The sequence below is a fragment of the Arachis ipaensis genome, chromosome B2, assembly GCF_059453495.1.
Source record: "Arachis ipaensis isolate K30076 ecotype BB chromosome B2, ASM5945349v1, whole genome shotgun sequence".
In the NCBI taxonomy this organism is placed as follows: Eukaryota; Viridiplantae; Streptophyta; class Magnoliopsida; order Fabales; family Fabaceae; genus Arachis; species Arachis ipaensis.
The window spans coordinates 4,460,170-4,480,121 of NC_142437.1; the positions used below are offsets into that span (position 1 = coordinate 4,460,170).

Sequence of the window (19,952 nt, forward strand, 5' to 3'; positions counted from 1 at the left end):
TTTTTTTTTATGGTATTTCCCAACCCAATAAGATAAGAATTAATCCGTCATAGAGCTAAACTTCATTTAAAGATTTATCGCTAACCAATGAATTGCTATATACATAAAGCAAGATTCGAATTCCAACACTTGTTTAAATATACTAATAAACTAATCATTAGAGCAACCTAATTTGGTTATTTTGCAAAAGTGCTTTAGTCTTATCAAATTCCTTCCAGTAATAAATGAGTATATTCATTGAATCCATACAAGACTATAAAATCAGTTCACATAGTGGATTTAGGGTCTTCTGCATTAATATTCCATGAGTTCCTTCAAATAAGTAATAAACATGAATGCCAATAATATTATAATAGTATTGAAATGTTCATGGTGACAGATATGTTAAAAAAAATATTTACCAAACATTCATCAATTTTTTTTTCCACCCAACGACTGGTTCTCATTTTACAACAGAATCTAAGTATTCATCTACGATAATACACGAGTTAGCCTAATTTTCCTACTAATACTTAATTGACAAATAATGAGTTCAATTTGAGTGGTTTAGAAGTAGCAAAAGCTTCTCTGAAACCCCTTTTGCTGGTGTCAAGATTTTACATAACACCAGAGCATGAAATGTGACCAATGCTCATCACCAAGGTCTTCCTATCACTCCGAGTCTCCGGGCCAACTCTATGTCCTTTTTCACTGAGGAACCAAAACAGAAAAACTCAGGTTACTGAAAGAAACCATCATGGAAGACATAAATTAATTGACAAATAGCATGAAAGGATTTATAAACTTTTTAAAAGAAAATATGGTGAAACACACAGCATGTGCAGTTTGAGTTTGGGGCATATTTGAACTATTCGAGTATGCTAATATGACACCCTAGAATCAGATCCTCTAAAGTGAGCAATGTTGTGAAAGTTACGAAATGAAAAATTAGTCACCCTTAGATTAATATTTTTCATTTTGTATTTGCTCTAATCAAAATTGTTCAAAGGTGATCAATTCTTTACTTTACACATAACTCAAATGTAATTTACATGATCTTCTTACTAATGTTCCTAAATTATATAAGGTAAAAAAATATTTTATTCATCAATAGCCAAGGGAGAAATCATTCATCACCAATAAAATCAGCAAAATATATGAAAATATAAATTCATGGCTGATATGATTGTTAATGAAAGGAAAATTAGAGGAATGCACAGAGCATTTGTCGACTTACTTAGAGTAACACGCTTTGCATGGATAGCACACAACATTCCATCTTCAAACAAACGAACCAGATGATCCTCAGCTGCCTGCAAGATTGTTAAATGAGAACCGATGGAATGAATATGTTATGTTGTAAACTTGTAATAGACTGAGCAATTTGATACTTTACAAGGGTATTATCCAAAATAATATTCCAAACACAGGGAAGCAAATTATTTCCTACTCCCTTTTCCCCCTCCATTTTATCCTATCCTTTTTCATTCCAAAGAAAATATGATTAAATTTGGCAGAAAACTTGGCTTGAGCATGGAAAAAGTTGCATACTTCTTGAAGTGCTACCATGGCTTCAGCTGTCCAGCGATTGACCTCCGTAGATAGTTGGTTTGTAATCTGTTTGACCTGCAGCAAAAGTGAAAACATTATGACAAAAATGAGAACAAGCTTCCCCAGAATTTAAATCAGCCAAACCTGTGACATATCTCGGAAATATAATTGAGATACTAATACTGTAAATAGCACAATCTTCAAGCACTTTCATGAGAAAAAAAGGTGAAACAAAGTAGATCAAGCAATCTAAGTCTTATTTTTAATGTGATTCCAAGTGTCAATCAAAACAAATTTTCTTCCAAACTTTGCTTCGGATAGAAAGTGATCATGATGAAAACACAGTTGAAGTAAAATAGTGTTAAGAGTATCCTCAGGAAAATCTATGTATTAGTGCAGTAAGTATATCTCTCTAATTTTCGCTTTAGCCCTCATTGGTGGTTTAAAAATTAGCACTTAAATCGTTCTTGCGGCCTCTAACTTTTATATGAATATAAAGGAGCGAATAGACACTCAAATTAGTTCTCACATTACTTAATCTTTAAATGTATATATTTAGACACAAATTTAGTGCTTAAACTGATCAGTTTACTGTATGGAAAACTAAATTGATAGCAAAAGAAAACATTACATGTTCCTGCGAATGGACAACTTTGATCATTTTACTTAATCTTCATTGTATTCACCAGATGATGAAGAAATGCAGATATACAGAGGCCACAAAATTTAAACTAAAAACCATGTGCTATTAAGGAAGAGTCAACAACTCACACATCTCATGAAGGGGGCAGCTGGGATGAGTAGGTTGAAACTCTTCTGAAATTTACGAATCTCACGAAGAGCTACTGTTCCTGGCTTATTACGCCTTTTCTTAGGTGCTGCTGCTGCAATTTTTCAATTTGTAAACACAGAAGACAAATGACAAAACATTCAAAAACCACAACTAAACATAAGTATGACCAAAAAAAGGAAAGCCAAAAGAAATGTGATATCAAACATGGAATTCCTTATGAAATAATGTGCACATACATCGTCGTCCTGCTTCTGGTTCCTGCTCCTCTTCTCCATCTTCCCTCCTTCTGCTACCAGACTTCCAAACATTCAAATGGAGAAAATAAATAAATAAAGAAACATGTGAAACAAATCGGTTCCATCAAAAGCAAGGTAACATAAAAGCATCAAAATCACCTGAAACTAAGAATTTAACATTTGACACAACCTCAATATAAAATCTAATCACAAATATATTCACCTAATTGAAGGCATTTAAGATTTTAACATAATTACCTTAGAAGTCATACGGAATTAACATTTCTATCCAAAACAAAAAGTAAAGTAAAATAAAATTCATTGATAATGGCAAATCATGCCAGTAGAGACATCATCGAAAGCTATAAATTTTGTCTGAATTTCTGACAAAAACATGTAACTATCAAAATCTGTTTCACCCAAGATATCCAACACCAACATCAGTGACTAATCCTTTTGGGATAGGAGCTTCCCTAACGAGGTAAACCTGACACGAGACACTCTTCAACACACATCGCCAAGGATCAAACCCCTCACAAAATTCTTAAGGAATTCAGCTAGTTACCTCATTAAAAATTAAAAATAAAAACCCTAAAAGTACGACTATGTATATACCTACGCAAACTATGTTGAAAATCATAAAAAAAGAACAAACTAAATCAGCATCTAGCTCACATAATATCAACACATCAAGCAAATCGGGTATTTTCAAGTAGAACTAAAAAACATGTAGATCTAATGAAAATTCATAAATTCGAAGCAACAATAGCATAAAATTAAAATCAAACTCACTTCAAAAACTAGTTCAAATAGAACCAAAACTTCAGTGACCAAACCCTAACTAAGCCTATACACCAGGAGAGTTAACATTCAAACTAACACACACAAAATGAAACGAACTCAGAGAGAGAGAGAGAGAGTACCGCTTGCGATGGCGATGGAGATTGTGATGGTCTTACTTTTTTCTTACCTGAAAATTTTCATATTACACAAACCAAATGAAAATGAAATTGAACACTGAAGCTGAAAATGAAATTGAAATGAAAAAATAGAAAAGGTTAGAATTTGGTACCTTTTTGACTAGGTGTTGGAATATGCTTCACTCTTGCCATTAGAAGGTTGTCAAGAGCGAACAGACTCCGCAACGGCCACCGGCACCGGTGACCAAACCAGAGAACGGCGACGACGAGGCAGCGCTGCAGAGTGAGAGAGGTCGACAGAGGGGTTTCAGTTTTTGGGGTTTTCTTTTTTTTTTTTTTAATTATCTTTTTTTGTTTTCCATAAATTTTGTAACACTGAATGGCGCGGTTTCTTTCTCTTAGTTTTCAATTTAATTTTCTTATTGTATTTTTTAACTTTCAAAATCAAAATAATATTTCTCTCCTCCATTTGACCGTTACTGAATTTCTCCTTTTTTTTCTCCAAAAGGGTTATATTGTAATTTACCTTTCTCTTAATTTGATATTGCAATTTTTGTTTTGTACATAGTTTTAACCTTTTTTTTTTGTTTTTTTTAGTTCTACGAGTCAAAAATTAATCTCTTATAAATTGAATTTACATTTTATTTAAGTGTCTAACTGGTTAGTTATTTATTGTATAAAGTAAAATTTAAACATTCAACAAATATTTAAATGAACATTCGATTAATTTAAGTTATTTTAGTTAGATAATAATTTAGGTGAAAACTTAGGTGAAGTCGATTTTACGTGAAGTTGATTTTACATGAAGTTGATAGTTCAGAACCGTTAGATGAAAATTTAATCAAGTCAAATCATCTAATGACTCTCAGGTATCAACTACTTCACGTAAAGTCGACTGCACCTGAATTTCCACCAATAATTTAATACACTTAACCCTTAATATTTGAGTTAAGAAAGCCTTGGAATTTAAGGTTTATGTATAAAATGTGTAACAAGCACAAGAAAAGCTAGGTTAATTAGACATTTTTTTTTTTCAGGATAATTAAAGATAGACTTTCTTAGGAAAGAAAATAGTATAAATAGTGATAGAGAAAAATTCAAAAAGACAAATATAATTTATTATTTTTGCCAGTACTTTTAATTATCGGTCTAATTATTTTAGTTTAACAATTTAACAATATATCTTTAAGCTTTTAGCCTATACTTTTAAATATTATTCATAGTGATATTAGTAGTTATAATATTTTTATTAGGTGAATTGAGATTGAAGTCTTCGTCTCTGATAATTTTCTCTTTAATTATTGATCCCTAATTCAATAATAATGAAATTTATTTCTCTATTGTTTAGTGTTGTTAGAAATAAACTATATTTGTGAATTCATTGTTAATTATAGTTCCATTAATTTTACATGTTACATTGAAAACGAGTAGATCAACTTCATAAATCTTTTCAAATGTGCAAATTAATCATATTAACAATTTTGTTGTCAACGATTAATAAAGTTTAAAAGAATATAGTATACTTGTTTTATATAAAATTAACACTTGAAAAAAAAAATTTAGGAATCAATTTGCATATTTTCAACAAGAAGCAGCTACCCTACTACCAAAAGTCTTGAATCAAATACATTGCAAAACTATTTGTACAACAAATCTTATTTGATTACACCAAAATTAAAAAGAGGTAGTATTATACAAAATCCCAACAAAAACTACTACATAAGTATACCAAGTATACCACAAATACAAGGATATTCATAAAAAGACCATCAAATCCCTTACAAACTTGTAGCATGGATCTTATCTTCAACTATTAAGAATTTCTTGGAACATCATTGGTTGTAGTTGTAGTATTGTATAGCTCTTGATACACTTGCTAGAATCTTGATTATTTCTGACAATTGATTTGTATACTATGGCTGTGAAGGGGTAGGAGATGTTGGAGGCTTGAAATCAGGATACTGCAAAAATAAAATTTACACAGTATTCAAGGACATTTCAATATACGCCAGTGAGTTTTTCGGGATATCAGGGTTTATGATTTAGGGTTTAGATACATTAGTTAGAAGAATATAGATCTAAACTCCATTTAAGGATCTGTTGTCGTTAATAGGTTGTTGCATACACAAGTCGGAATTCAAACTCTTGATGCTTGCAGACGAGTGAGCTGACTACTCACTCCATCTAAGTTGGTTATAATAATTCCCTAATTTGATCCAAGGTTAATGCACAGATGACAATATGTGTAGGTCATAATCATTGTGACACTAGCCAATGATAAAAACAATTATTTGTCACAATAATCTTGTAATAATATTCTAATTCATAGCTCATAATCATACTAGAACAAATTAAAATATATATGGCCATCAAAAACCACACAGAATCAGCATAGAAAATTAAAACTTCAAGAGTGCAAAGGAGCTAAGACATTACATGTGGATATGGAGATTGTGGTCTTGGCAACACTGGAGACGATTCATCCTTGCTTTCAGTTTCTGGCACCATGTCTATTTTCGACTCGGCAACGTTGTCAATAGTAGCTTCTGCTTTCTGTACAGTGCTACTTTCTGTTGGTTCCGGAAGAGCCTTGTCTTCAGTGGAGTCTGGTAGAAAAGCCTTTCCAATTTGCTGATATTTCAACGAGATTAACACGAAAATTTTCGAGAATTAGATATAATATATCAACTGACTTGTATGTATCAAAATAGATCTTATCAAAACAAATAACTATGGCTCATTTCTCAACATAAATCAAGAAAAATCTTAAGTACCTTTACTTCATCAACAAGCTCTTTAGGAGCAACCTTGGTGTTCAAGAACTCATCTAGCTGCCGTAATGTTTGCTTCCGATCCTACAATTAAACAATCAATCAATGCTAGCTTGATTGCCTGAGGACTTAACAAGCATAAACAGAAATAAATCTTAACTTTGACAAAGCCTGATTCCACTAGGTAAGGTCGGTTACATGGACCAAAGACGTCTCTATGTCTTCATTCCATTGCGTCGTGGTAATGCATTGGGATGTGACAAAGTTTTACGTGGGCTATTGCAAGCCTAACACAACCCTAAATGGATCCAAAGACGTCATTGCATTTGGACCATGCATTGGGATGCAACAAAGTTTTATGTGGGTTGTCGCAAGCCTAACACAACCCTCCATGTTGTATTGCATTCTAAATTAAATAGTCCTTTCTTGAATACATAGCTACATGCATGAATATGTTTCTCCATTGCTTTATAAATTGACTTAATGTCTCAACAGACTCAAACTAGAGGAGGAATTATAAAATGAATGCATAGACAATGACATAAGCTGAAAAGCTCATGTATGGAGCAACCGAAAAAAACTACTTACCTCAGCAAATAGAAGCTTCTTGCTTGCAAACTGAACAAGTGCAGCTGATCCTAATACTTGGAGAATTGTTTCTATCTACAAACAGAGTAGAATCATCATCAATAAGTAATTCTATTTTAGTAGAATCACGCAAAAAAGCTCATCAGATCAACCTCAGTGAAAGCCAAGAGGCCGAGGCCGGTAGCTGCAGCAATTCCAAGAGTAACAGCCAAGCCATCAGAAGTATCCTGCAATACAGCACCCTTTAACACCTGATTTCTCTCCAAAATAATTTCAATTGAGCCTTAAATTTAACAGAAAGCATGTTCTTCCTATTAAGTAAGCCAAAAAGTTACTCTAGTATTTTTCATATGCATATGATCATCGAAAACTATAATCGAATTGAGGTAAATCCCAGATACATACTCCTATTGCATCAGAGATAGCTTCTGTCAGATTGCCAAAATCCAATGCTTTCCGTGGTTCTTTCCATGGAAGACCACTATTCTGCATATTGATTCCAATCATTGTCAGTGTATTTATCAGCAGAGAAAAAATTAAATAAATTACACGAGTGGCGACAAGAAATACCGTCCATCCTCTAGGTCCTTCTGCACCATCCTTAATGGCATAAGCAGCTTTGAATCCATTATCTGTGACCAATTGTGCAACCAGTTCAGAGTTCCCATCAAATCTGGCTTCCATCACAAACTTCACTCAATCAGCTTCAGAGTTCAGATACATTCTTTTGCAAAACGCAAGCAGAAAATTGTGTTCTGGTTTAATATAATTGAATCCTTATGTTCAAATGTTAAACATTCTCACTAGAGATGCAATGTAATCTATAACATAAATCATCACATCCAAGTATGACTATGCAACACATGATCCTACTAATCAGCAAAGATTCATCAACAGGTGTAATCAGCAACTCTAGCTTTGAGATCATCAAAACTACAACATTGAAATATAACTTCTAGTTCTATTTATTTTGGCTTTCTTTTTCCTTAGTTGTGGACCATATCACATGATATGCCACAACAAACTCAAATTCAAGTTACAATCACAAAAACAATTAGACACCACAAGGTCTTCATTAGTGACAGCAACCGCGATTTAGAACTGGTGGAAATTGGAATTTGGAAATACTTATGTCCATGCTTGGTCCAAGTTATGGCCTATTAAATGCATCATAAGAGCATAAAACAGCGTATGGATCTCAAAAGAGAATTCTTGAACTTTCTTTTTATGCATACTAAAGAAAACAAAACAAAACCAAACCAAACAAAGTTTTTTTCTTTTTTTCTTACTTGTCCAAAATGAACAATGTGGTATTCTCAGGTTCCTTGAACTTCAATGCAAGCTTCTTCAAGAACACTGGCTTATCATCATCACCACCCTTGTAAGTAATTGACACCAATTTCTTCCCCAAACCATTAACATCTGGTGTCCCAACTTCCCTAATCTCCACAGCTTCTCTTATATCAAGCAACTGAGCATTCAAATCAGCACCAAGTTTTTCATATGCATTCTTTGCTGACTCAACACCCCATGGTTTAGGCTTCTTGAGAACCTGAAATAAAACCAATGGTACTGCAAAAACAGCAACACCTCCAAAAACAACAAGAGGGTTCTCTGATGCAAAATTGAGAAGATTCTCCACAACCCCATTTGCATCAAAGTCCCCAGAATTACTGAAATTCAAAGATTGCCCCAAAGCTTCCTCATATGTTAGTGCAGTAGCAGAAAGTTGTGCAGTACTGAAAATTGATGCTGCTGACTGAAGGAATAGAATTTTTTTATGGTTTCTAGTTCTGGAGATTGAAAAGTTTGAGACTTTGCATGCAGAAATTTTTGGGTGTGTTGAGAGTTTGTAGGGTTGTTTTGTTCTGTGAGAAAGAACAGATGTTGTTGGTGTCAAGTTTGCAACAGTAGCACTGAAAGCCTCCATGGCATAATTGTTACTAATTCCTATGTCACAAAGACTCTTATGTGATTCAATCAAAGTGTGTCAGGGTATAACATATGGGAATTCTTTAAGGATCAAGAGGGTATTGTTGTTGTTTTGGAAAGTTTTGGAAAAATTGGAAAGTTTGAGTAGTTGACAAATTTTAAGGTTGTGTTTGGAGGTGGCTTGGTGCAATTAAGGTTGGGTGTCAGGTAGGTGATGACGTGTAGAGGGATAGAAAAACACAACCAATGGTTGTTTGACAAGTGGAGATTGCGGATGAGATGAAGCTGATGAGGATTGAGTTGAGGTTTCATGATTTCATCTTTGATAAAATTGTGTGCTTGGAAACGTGTGAAAAATGTGCAAAAACTTTGCAGTATTATCATAGTACCTTATCAAATAATAATAAAAATGATCTTCACTATAAAATAAAATAAAAAAGGATCAGATGTAATAGGCACTCTATTGGTAATAATAAAAAACAATAACAATAATATTAACTTTTCTATATAAAAAAAGAATAGTACTTCGTATCAACTTTGCTTAGCGGTTATTCACTTATTCTAGTACCATTTTAAATAATCAGTATTAGAGGCTTAGAGCATGTTTGGTATCCTAGGAGACGGAACAGTATGAATACTTCATGTGAAATTCTTTATTTCAATTCGTTTCCTTTTGAAATTTAAGATGCTTAACAAGAGTGCATTAGATGAATGAATGGCCATTCAGGCAGGGGTAAGATTATTAATACAAAAATTCTGAAAAAAATTATAAGCTGCAAATTGCTCTGGTATTTTGTGCTTTGAGCTTGTTACAACAGCACACCCCCAATAAATATAATTTCTTAGTACATTAGTATTGACTAACTTCTGCTAACAGTATAGGATTTTTCACTCTGAACTATAAACATTCATGGAATCTTACCATGGGAGGTTTAAGATTCTCCAAGGTAAAATTCTAAAAATTGTTAAAGTATTTGGTGAGCCGCATGCCTGTTTAGCAAATCCAACTAGATCATGAACTAAAGGGATGAAATCTTGGGAGCTAGAATCTCTAGCAGTCCCTTTGGGTTGTCAACATGAACCCAATGACCAGAATTTGGAAGAAGACTGAAAGAAACTTTTCCAAGAGACTCGGTTGCTTCCCTATTCGCCAGTTTTTGGATCCGCTCAACAGCATCTTCGTCCCACCTGTCACTTTTTTCGGCACGAACAATTATTATTTCTGTACCTTTGGGAGGGTTCTCTAATAGATTCCAATAGGACTTTTCCCTACAATCAATGTGTAAAATTCAGGATTGTTAAATGGAGGAATATCAAAGCAAAATTTTCAGAATATATGAATAACAAGACATTCAGTTAATCTGCTTGAGTTACCAATAAGAATCAAACATCTGCTGAGCATTTTGAAGATCAAATACCCAAGTCTCATGATCATCAACTTTCTTAAGATTTGTGCCTATCCAATCTGACAATGCCTTAGAGTAACCAAGTCCTAACAGATGATTAACAAGCCACCTGAAAGAGATGCAAACCACATTTAAGTAACTAGAATGATGATTGGGGCTGAGAAATATTTTCTCATTTTGTAAATTTGCGATAAAATGTTCAATTAAGATTGGGCAAAATCACAAGGTAAATTCGATTCACATTCAATAGGCCATCGATTCTTTTAGACACTAATTATGTATTTTAGAAAGCCAATACAAATGACGGCATCATCAAAAGAAATGAAGAATGAAAGTATGATGTCCTAAGTCCAGCGAAAGAGTCTTACTTCCGAGAAGGTATTCGTGATGGCAAACTTTGCAAGGTCCTTAAAACATCCCGAACTTCTTCATTACTATTTAGAGGGTTCACTTCTCCAGGGACAGAGTCCAATACCCAGAGCTGTTCTTCAGCAACAATAAAAATAGAAAATTCTTAAAAACAATATATTGAAACTGTAGTATCCAACAGTAAAATTCTAAGCACTAGATAAATAAATCAAGTTCACGTCAAAGTTTTTGTAGAACAGATAAATGATAATAGTTTAAACAAAAAAAGAATATTACATTATTTGGCCTAACTGCAAATTATTCAATTTAAAATCTTATGAGGAAAGACAGTTGAAATGTAGAGTCAGTGATTAACAATATATTTGCTACTACATAAGTCTCGAATTATTTCATTTCGACTCATGAGGATATGGATATTACATAATATATACTTCACATAGAATTATTCTTCTTCTTTTTCACTTTGGCCAAACATTAACACATTGAAGAAGATGAGTTTCTTGCACTGATCCAAAGTAAGCAAAAACCCTGCAAGTGCAGCCATTATTTCAAAGTGTTAGGCAGCCGCTTTATACCCATGTAACATGGACACATGCTGCCTTGGACTATATTTCCTTAATCAGTAATGGTACTTGCACAGGACAGAAGGCCCATGAAATTCAATTAGACACCCTGATAACAAAGGGCCAAAAGCCGACAAACGTTGAGCATTATCAAACAAATTCATAGGGATGAGGTACCACCGTTTTTTATTCTAAACTGCAGTGAGGTGCTTAAAGTGACAGCAGAGTCAATAAGGCAGCTGCGCAAAATTTTGTTCAACAATCAATTTAAGGACATATGGAAAGTTCAATGCGTGGTTTGTCTATGATAACAAGCTTAGGGATGCAATAATAGAATTGCAGGACAATATCTTAGTCCCAGCATATGGAATTTTCGCTAGGAGAAGTTTATCCTAAGAATGACACCAGAAATGCTTATATTGCTAATATCAGTTATTCAACATTGAAAATTTAAGGTCTACTCAAGGACTAGTTCCATATAAGGGATGAAAATGTAGACCAAAGAAAAAGGTGAAGGCTACTGACACTTTATTAGATTGCAATGCAAATTCCAATAAGAAGAATGATACAATGATTCGTACTCTTTCAAACTCACACTCCAACTCATAGACAAAACAAGGAGAAAATACAAGGTTTCACAGTATTTCAGTATATTTCTTAGCTTGGCTATACAATTTGTGTGCTTTTGCAACGAGTTGGTGTATGAGTTTGAAACAGTATGAGTCATTGTATTGTTTCTCTTTCTGAAGTTTACTAGGATTCATGAGATGCTTCCTAAAATGCAAGTGTTTGGAAGAATGTCTATAAAACAGACAATCGTTATTCAAATATTAACCCAAATGTCACTCTTTCGTTTGCCAAATCACATACTTCTTAACAATGAAGCAATATCACTCTACTTAATATTAGAATTCACCCTAAAGTACTTAACTAGAGGCTTTTTTTTCCCCAAAGTATCCTAAACCAGCAGCTCAAGAACTAATTTGTCACAAATCTGAACTCCATTTAAGGATTGCTGCGCTAACCAATGGGTTGCTCCATTCAAGACGAGATTCAAACTCCCGACATAAACCGGCGAGTGAGCTGACTAATCAACCAATCCAAGTTAGTTACTTAATTAGAGGCATTTAAAATGCTACCATTACAAAATTCTAAAATTTACTATCCATATTCCATCCTCCACCGTGATTGTTTAGAAAGACAAACCTGTTTAGGGCACAAAGCTGAATCTCCATATTCACCGCGGCTACAACTCTGAAGAAACTGCAAAGCAACCTTTCCACCCATGGAGTGACCAATCACAACCTCAGGCCAACGCCATCCCTCAGCCTTCACCAAATCGGCCAAATCCTTAGCCGCATTTTCCATATCGTGTGGCGGATCCAGTTTCCTCTCCGCCGATTTTCCGTGATTCCGCATATCCACCATCACTGTCCTCCAATCTGCATACAAAAATAAAAAAGGTTAAATCGATGGATTGACAAGCTTCGAGATCCGAAAAGTGAGAGAGAAAGAGAGATTGAGATTACTGGAGGAAAGAGAGGAATTGGAGAGAGAGGCGAGGAGGTTGCGAGAAAAGGATCTCCAGTTTCTTGAGGATCCGAGGAAGCCATGGATGAAGAAGGCGGTTGAAGTGTAAGGTTTTTCAGGATGAGCTCGCAGCTCTTCGTAGGCTATGGTTTCTAGCCACCTGGTGGTGGTGGTGGTGGTGGCGCCGCCGCGTTGACCGGCGAGAGTGGCTGAGTTGTGGAAGCGAGTTAGGAGGAGACGGCAGCTGCTGCGTCTGAGTGAGATGGCTGCGGCCATTTTTCGATTTTCTTTTTTTTTTTAATTATTTTTTATTTTTTTATTTTTTTTTAAATTAGTTCAATCTGTTGGGCCAATAGAACAAGAGAATGGAAAACGGTTATTCAGTTCAGTACTTCAGTTCAGATTAGGGAAGCACAAGTGGAGAAGTAGAAGTGTAGAACTAAGCATATTACTATATTTTATGATTTGCAATATCCACAAAAATGTTATTAAGCTTTGTAACTTTATATTAATCTTAGTGAAAATTCACTTATAGTTATTTTTATATGAAATTAATATTTTAAAATAATTAAATAATTTAAAAAATTTAAATAAATTATTATTTAATAATTTTTAACTATTAATTTTATATGTAAACAATTATATATAAGTCTTTATCATTACTTCTTATGGATTTTATATGATTTATTTTAACATCAAATGAAGATTGGGCAATTTGGTGTGGTAAGCAAGTGATCATGTTAAGAAACAAATAAATCTAAGTTTCATAATGTAAATAAGAATTTCTCTTTATTTAATACATTTAAATTTTGAAGTACGTGAGAGTTAAGCTATGATGATAATATTGGGCATGACAAGATTGATACTAACAATGGATATTTTTGTTTTCAGGATTAATTTTTTCTATCTAGTCTAACTACAAGTTTGAACTTTGAACTACTAAAACAAAATGAAGTAACCAAATATGAATAATATTAAACACAACAAATAATATATAATTATAAATATTATATATAAAGAATTATAGATGTTAAATTAAATAAAATAATTTTAAATTATTATCTTTTTAATATTATTGTTTATTTTTAATTGGTTTAATCTAAAAAATTTAATTAAGTGGCATTTCATTTAAGAGTGAATATCTCATCCGATCCTTCACAATTATCTCGAAAGGACAACAAGACCCTCAAAAAAAAAAACACCCAACTCGATCCCTGATCTTTTTTTTTTGGACTGATTAGCCTCTGTGTCAAAAAAATAACATTGACTTTTTTTGGGACAGGAGCTGATCAATCCCATAAAAGTAAATCTCAGGAGCCGGATTGGTATTTTATTTTTGTCAAGGACTTCGTTGTCTTTTGAGATAATTGTCAGGAGCTATTTTAGGTTTTTTTCCTTCATTTTTAACTATTTAAATGAATTAAAGTAAATTTTTGCCATAATCTACATGTTAGATGGTATTAGTTGGAGACTTGGAGTCATTAATTCATTATGGTTTAGACAAGTTGATGGTTATCAGTGGCTAAGAGAATGGGGTTGAATTTTAGCTCCCTTTTTTGCTTGATAATACTTGCTGACCTTTTGTAACCAATTTTGGAAACTTCTTTTCTTTTTATCTCGTGACTAGCCACGAGACTTTTCTTTTTGTCTCGTCACTTGACATGAGATATTTTCGGTTTTTACTCCTGTGCAGTAGAAACAGAAATGGAGTAGAGAGGAGAGAAAATTACACCCAGATATATCCTGGTTCAGCTGCTAAGTGCAGTGCAGCCTACATCCAGTCTCCATCACAAACATGATGGAATTTCACTATAATCTTCCTGATTACAATCTGTAAAGTGCTAACCCAACTTACAAGGGGATTCCCACAGAATCATGAAACACAACATAGATGAACAAAGGAACTCTAAGGACATCTATGGCTTTTTTTCTTTTAATTTTGTACTCTCTGCCTTTTTCCGCTATATGGCTTTTTTATACAAACCTCACTGTTTGTCTTTTTCCATGAGACTCAAGACATGACAAAATTAAACAGAAAAATACAAAACAGAATACATTGAAGGAGAAGAGAAAACTGTTAGCTCAGGTAGCTCTGAGAACACTGTGCCTTGCACTCTCAAACTTTCTCCTTGAATCCAACCCTGACTGTTCACCCTTACTTATAGGAAAAACCCCAAGGTTGAAACCAACAAACCTAGCCAACTTCTTCTTCTCCAAGTAACAGAAACCGGTTCGGCCAGAGAGAGAGAAGAGATAATCCATGCAATAACCAACATGCAATTACCTCTAGTCCTTCCTTGGTCATCACTCTTCATCAATCCGAGCTCTCCATCCTTGGCTTGCTCTCCAATATGGATTTTTAGCCCTTGATGCTTCATGATGATGATGACTTCTTCTGCTCCACTTTTGCTTCCTTCCTCACGCAGCCACTCTAGCTAGCTTCTGTGATGAGTGAACTCAAAAGTGGTGACAAGTCATCTCCTCCAAGATCTTCTTTTCTGCTGGCCGAATCTCCTTCATCCATTTTTGGTATGGAGAGGCTATGATCTCATCACAAAATCTTACTACAAGTGATAAGAATCTCAGCCACTACATTTTTTATGTTTTCTTGCCATCATTGTGATGGTCTTTAGACGTGCCTTTCCTTCTTTTCGGTAGCTAAGTTTTGCTTCCATGGTTTCTTGGGTATTGTCCGAAAAAGAGGAGAGAGATGAGAGAATAGAAAATGTAGAGAGAGAAGCAATCAAGTGTTTTTTAACAAATAAACTAAAGTGAATTAATTTACTTTCCTTTCTTAGCTATTGGTAGCGTGCAATACTATGACAATCAATCAACTTAACTGCAACTTTCTCTCTCATATTTTCCATGCAATAAATGACAATTTAATGAAATTTGGAATCCATCACATGGTAAAATGCTTGGATCCGTTGGAAGCAATTTTTGCTTTCTTCTTCACTTGATTTCGGATCAAGCATGAGGAACATTCATCAAAATTAAAATTGGACTTAGTAGCAACAACATTTAATCTGGCCCAATAAAATTTTGATTCATCCAAACTAATTTGGCTTATGACAATGTTTGAGTTCTGGCCCAATTAATCACAAATTGCTTCAGCCACATATTATAGGAAACATACACCAAGACTGAATGTTGGTTTTGATTTGGGCTTGCAATATTTTTTTTATGTTTCGGCCCAAATAAAGCCTGCACAACAAAATTAATTAACATATATGAATTAAAATTAAATTAATAATTTTGCTGTTAATAATGTTTGATCATCACTTAATTAGAGATAGAATTTTCCAAACTCATCACAAGTCCATTTAACACAGATTTTTTATATAGAAAAAGACAATATACAAACATTTTGAGATTTTTTTTATCTAAATTAATTAAATATATTATTTACCAACCTTAATGCAAAAAAAGTTATTGATATACCTAATTTTATATATCTCGGATACTGTAAATGCACAATCAGGATTTAGGCTAATTTTTTTTATATTAAAAAAATATTAGTATTTTTGTTAAAAATATAATTATTTAGTATAATTTCAGGTGGTGAATTTTATAGGTGACAGCATGTAAAGTGTATGTTAAACACATGTCATTATTTTGATAATACATAGAATATGTGTTTAACACGTGTCATCATTCTAACAATACGCAAGATGCGTATTAAATATGCGTCTGCATTCTGACCAACAGATAAGATATGTATTGAATATATTTTCTACATATTCACAATTCTCTAATATATTTTAAATATTAATATTTAACTAAAATATTATCTTCATCTTTATATTAATTTTTTTTTTTGCAAAACTAAATAATCTAATTTAAAAAATTAATATTAAAACTTCATTTAAGGTTTTGTTATATGGAATAAGAGGAATTCAAATTCTAATACTTACTTACTCTAATTAGTGAACTAGATGACTAGTAACTTAATAAAATATATATAAATTATAAAATCATTCTTAATACCTAAAAAACCAGAATCTAGAAGCGAACCAATAATCTTGTACAAAAATATAAGAATAATAATGGGAGGTTGAACTTATGAATTATGATTAACCCAAGTACATGTGAATACCAATGGCTAACAAGAAGATACAAATGAGAGCAAAGTAGATGATAGAATGAACAACAATGGAGGCACCACTTGTCTGGAAGCTCCCAAACTCCACCATCTTGTTCCTCCCTGGAATCTGAATCAGCAACCCTGGTGTCAACAGAATAAACAGCACTACTGACACAAAAATTGGACCCCAATCTGCCATTACAATCTTCTCTTCTCTCCTATTATCTCTTCTTCACACTCTAATGAATCTCTATGACTCTATGTGTGGTTGCTCTCTTTTCAATGTGTATTGTAAAATGGTGCTGGGTTGGTGATTGCAATGAATGCACATGGGAGTGGGACTTGTTTAAAAAGGAAACAGTGCTAAAAGAAATTGGTATTTATATGTCAAAAAATAATTATTAAATCAATTAGTTGTATCAAATATAAAATAAATATAAAAAATAAATTAAATAATATATGTATTTCTATATAAATATAATTATAATTATTTTATTAGTCTTTATAATTTTATTAAATTTATAATTAAATTCTTGTTTTTCTTAATTGAATTTTTACATTATTTTTTATTTTGTAATTCAGTTTTTTTTTTACATAAAAAATATTAAAATTAATAGAATATTTTTTTAAAAAAATATGTAGTCAAAGATCTAATTAGATTTTTAATTATGGATATATTTAATTTGAGAAGAAATATTTAGTTAACGCTAACAAATTTTATACTAAAAATATTTAATTATAAAACTAAAAATAGTGTGAAGATCTAATTAAAAAAAAAATATAGAGATCTAATTAAAAATTTGGTGAAGTGAAACTATAAGAATTAAGAGAGTAATTAAAATCATAAATATATAATAATTAATTTGATGATAAATTTTTTGTATGTATATAATATTTTTAAAATCGATACATGTTTCTGTGTGACACATTTAATATGTGTTTTGAAAAAAAATATATATAATGTTTTTTTTCTGTATTGTATATATCTTATAAATATTATAAATAATAAACAATAATAAATAATTTGAAATATTGAAAAGTACATATTAAATTTACTTTAACTATTTTACTAGTTATAAAAGGTGAGGGTGGTGGAGTTTTTGGCACAAGGGACAAGAAATTGATGAGTAAGAAAGAGTCAAAGGTTGCAAAACAAAATCAAGTGATTCTGAATTTCTGATTTCAAATTTTGTTTTACAACTCATATCCACACGTATAGCACTAATCTGTGTTAGCTGGTTTAGCAACTAAAGTTTATAGATGTTATATTAAAAAAATAATAATAAACCACTAAAAATGTTTTCTGAATCACAAATTATTAACAAAGATACTATTTACATTGTTAGCGTTAAAAATATCTATAAAATATTTCAAAAGCAATACAAAATATTCAGCCATTAAATTTATACTTTTGCAAGCATAATTAAAAAAATATACATCTTTATTTTTAAAATAGAAAATGTAAAAGTCAAATTTTTGTTTCGCTTTTTTTAATCGTTACTTAAATATTCTCAAAATATTTTTGATAAAATACACAAACAATTTGTTAAATACAAAAATCATTTAACACTTATAAAAAAAATTATTTTTTTCATATTTTAAAATATTTTAAGAATAATTTGTGATTAGTAAATTTGAAAACTATTTTTGTCAACGATTTAATAATTCTAGAGACATTTTAATAGTTTATTCTTCAAATAAGGGATAGATAGTTGGTAAAATAAGTCTATAATTTACCTTAAGAAAATATACACTTGATGATGGAATTTCTCGAGTAAATGCCCATAGTCGTTTCTGAGATTCGCGCAAATACTCAATGTCATCCTCAAGATCCTCGATTTTTCCATTGTAGTCCTCCAAATAGAGCTCCGAACACTCAAAGTGATCCCTATGCATATTTCTGGTGATGAGTCATCACCGAAGCGCTGATGTGGCGACGTTTTACCACGCTAGAGGGCTCCAACGGCTAACTGAGCTGGCTAATTTTTAATTTGTACGTACCCACGTTGGTCTCTCCCATTATATTTAATCCTAAATCCCCAAATTTTCATAAAATTTATCTCTTCTTCTTGTTCATCGCTCTCTTCATCACATGCTCCAGCTTCTTGCTGATATCATAGTCTTGCAAGATGTCAATAATCCCAAAATATAGAACAACATCGCTAGTCTCTCCATTGTGATAAGTGGTCAAATGGCTGATTCTGACGGTAGTGTATTGATCCAAATCACTCCGCTGGGCCATGCGCTCTGCTCTTGCAGGCATATTGGCACCCAACCTAAAATGTTGGACCAGGCATTGGTGAAAGAGATCGAGGATTCTGACCCTGAAAATCCATTACCTCCCAATGGCTTCCTTTCCCTTCTTTATCTGCAGTTAACAGGAAAAGTCATTCCTCAACCAAGCCAGCCAATTTTCTTACCATTATAAAACAAGCCAATTTTCTTTATTTGCCTGAATGAAACACCTTCATCTCTTACAAACACTTAGCCGGGAGGTCCAAATGAGGCACAAGTGCTAAGCAATACTTGGAAACATCATCAGGCAGCCGAGGTAGAATCGAGCTATCATCATCCTCATCCGATAACTCAAGAGCGCATAGAATGCTTGCTCTTAGAAAGTGTTTGATTTTTCTTATTAGGTAAATTAGAAAAACACATATTCGATTCTGTGAACCACTTCTTACCAGCAATGCATTCAGGCATTTTTTAAATGATCATTAACACATTCAGATATAATATTACCAAGAACAGAAATTTTGTCCGCAACTGTGACTAATCAATCAAATAGTGTAAAAAATGTATAACTGAGTAGAGCACCAAACTATAGGAACTCAAAATACTCTTCACCCATGAGGATTCTACAAGACCAAGGCATACAAGATGTGGAAAAACGAACAATATGAGCAGTATAAGAAGATGATTTTCTGTACTTTATCCACTCTGACTCAAGTTTCAAAACAGAATTTGTGTTACTACAATAAGCCATCTTATTTGTATTATTCTATAAAGTGAAATCTTCCCTCACACATTGCCCAGATATCTACAAAAGCAGAAAGAACATACATGAAGAAATAACATCCTTCTCAGCCATCCTATTGAAAATGAGCTTTGCATCTTCCCTAACAATGCATTGTTAAGGATAAGATCTTGATCATACTTCAACACATAGACATGGGCCTGCATCCCTAACTTAGCCTGAGAATAAGCAGATATCAAAGTAGTTCATGAAA

General features: G+C 32.8%; 4 protein-coding genes across 4 annotated transcripts; all 4 read right to left on the bottom strand.

Moving 5' to 3' along the window:
- Positions 1 to 268: 268 nt before the first annotated feature.
- On the bottom strand, positions 269 to 3,874 carry HTR12 (Histone superfamily protein). Its single transcript, XM_016325749.3, has 7 exons — positions 3,632 to 3,874; positions 3,483 to 3,529; positions 2,560 to 2,620; positions 2,302 to 2,414; positions 1,531 to 1,605; positions 1,217 to 1,292; positions 269 to 690 (listed from the first exon to the last, which is right to left on the bottom strand). The coding sequence occupies exons 1-7, from the start codon at positions 3,669 to 3,671 to the stop codon at positions 635 to 637; spliced, it is 468 nt and encodes a 155-aa protein (XP_016181235.1). The 5' UTR covers positions 3,672 to 3,874; the 3' UTR covers positions 269 to 634.
- A 1,206-nt stretch (positions 3,875 to 5,080) lies between these two features.
- On the bottom strand, positions 5,081 to 8,961 carry LOC107623481 (rhodanese-like domain-containing protein 4, chloroplastic). The gene is made up of 8 exons (XM_016325761.3): positions 8,128 to 8,961; positions 7,409 to 7,511; positions 7,244 to 7,324; positions 6,991 to 7,065; positions 6,839 to 6,913; positions 6,254 to 6,334; positions 5,916 to 6,110; positions 5,081 to 5,440 (listed from the first exon to the last, which is right to left on the bottom strand). The coding sequence occupies exons 1-8, from the start codon at positions 8,766 to 8,768 to the stop codon at positions 5,393 to 5,395; spliced, it is 1,299 nt and encodes a 432-aa protein (XP_016181247.1). The 5' UTR covers positions 8,769 to 8,961; the 3' UTR covers positions 5,081 to 5,392.
- A 465-nt stretch (positions 8,962 to 9,426) lies between these two features.
- Positions 9,427 to 13,105, bottom strand: LOC107623489 (alpha/beta-Hydrolases superfamily protein). The gene is made up of 5 exons (XM_088503600.1): positions 12,638 to 13,105; positions 12,315 to 12,550; positions 10,545 to 10,657; positions 10,145 to 10,285; positions 9,427 to 10,039 (listed from the first exon to the last, which is right to left on the bottom strand). Exons 1-5 carry the CDS (start codon positions 12,912 to 12,914, stop codon positions 9,790 to 9,792), a joined length of 1,017 nt encoding a protein of 338 aa, XP_088359726.1. The 5' UTR covers positions 12,915 to 13,105; the 3' UTR covers positions 9,427 to 9,789.
- Positions 13,106 to 16,574: 3,469 nt separating this feature from the next.
- On the bottom strand, positions 16,575 to 17,058 carry LOC107628127 (uncharacterized). The gene has a single exon (XM_016330932.3). The coding sequence runs from the start codon at positions 16,919 to 16,921 to the stop codon at positions 16,712 to 16,714; it is 210 nt and encodes a 69-aa protein (XP_016186418.1). The 5' UTR covers positions 16,922 to 17,058; the 3' UTR covers positions 16,575 to 16,711.
- Between the last annotated feature and the right edge of the window lie 2,894 nt (positions 17,059 to 19,952).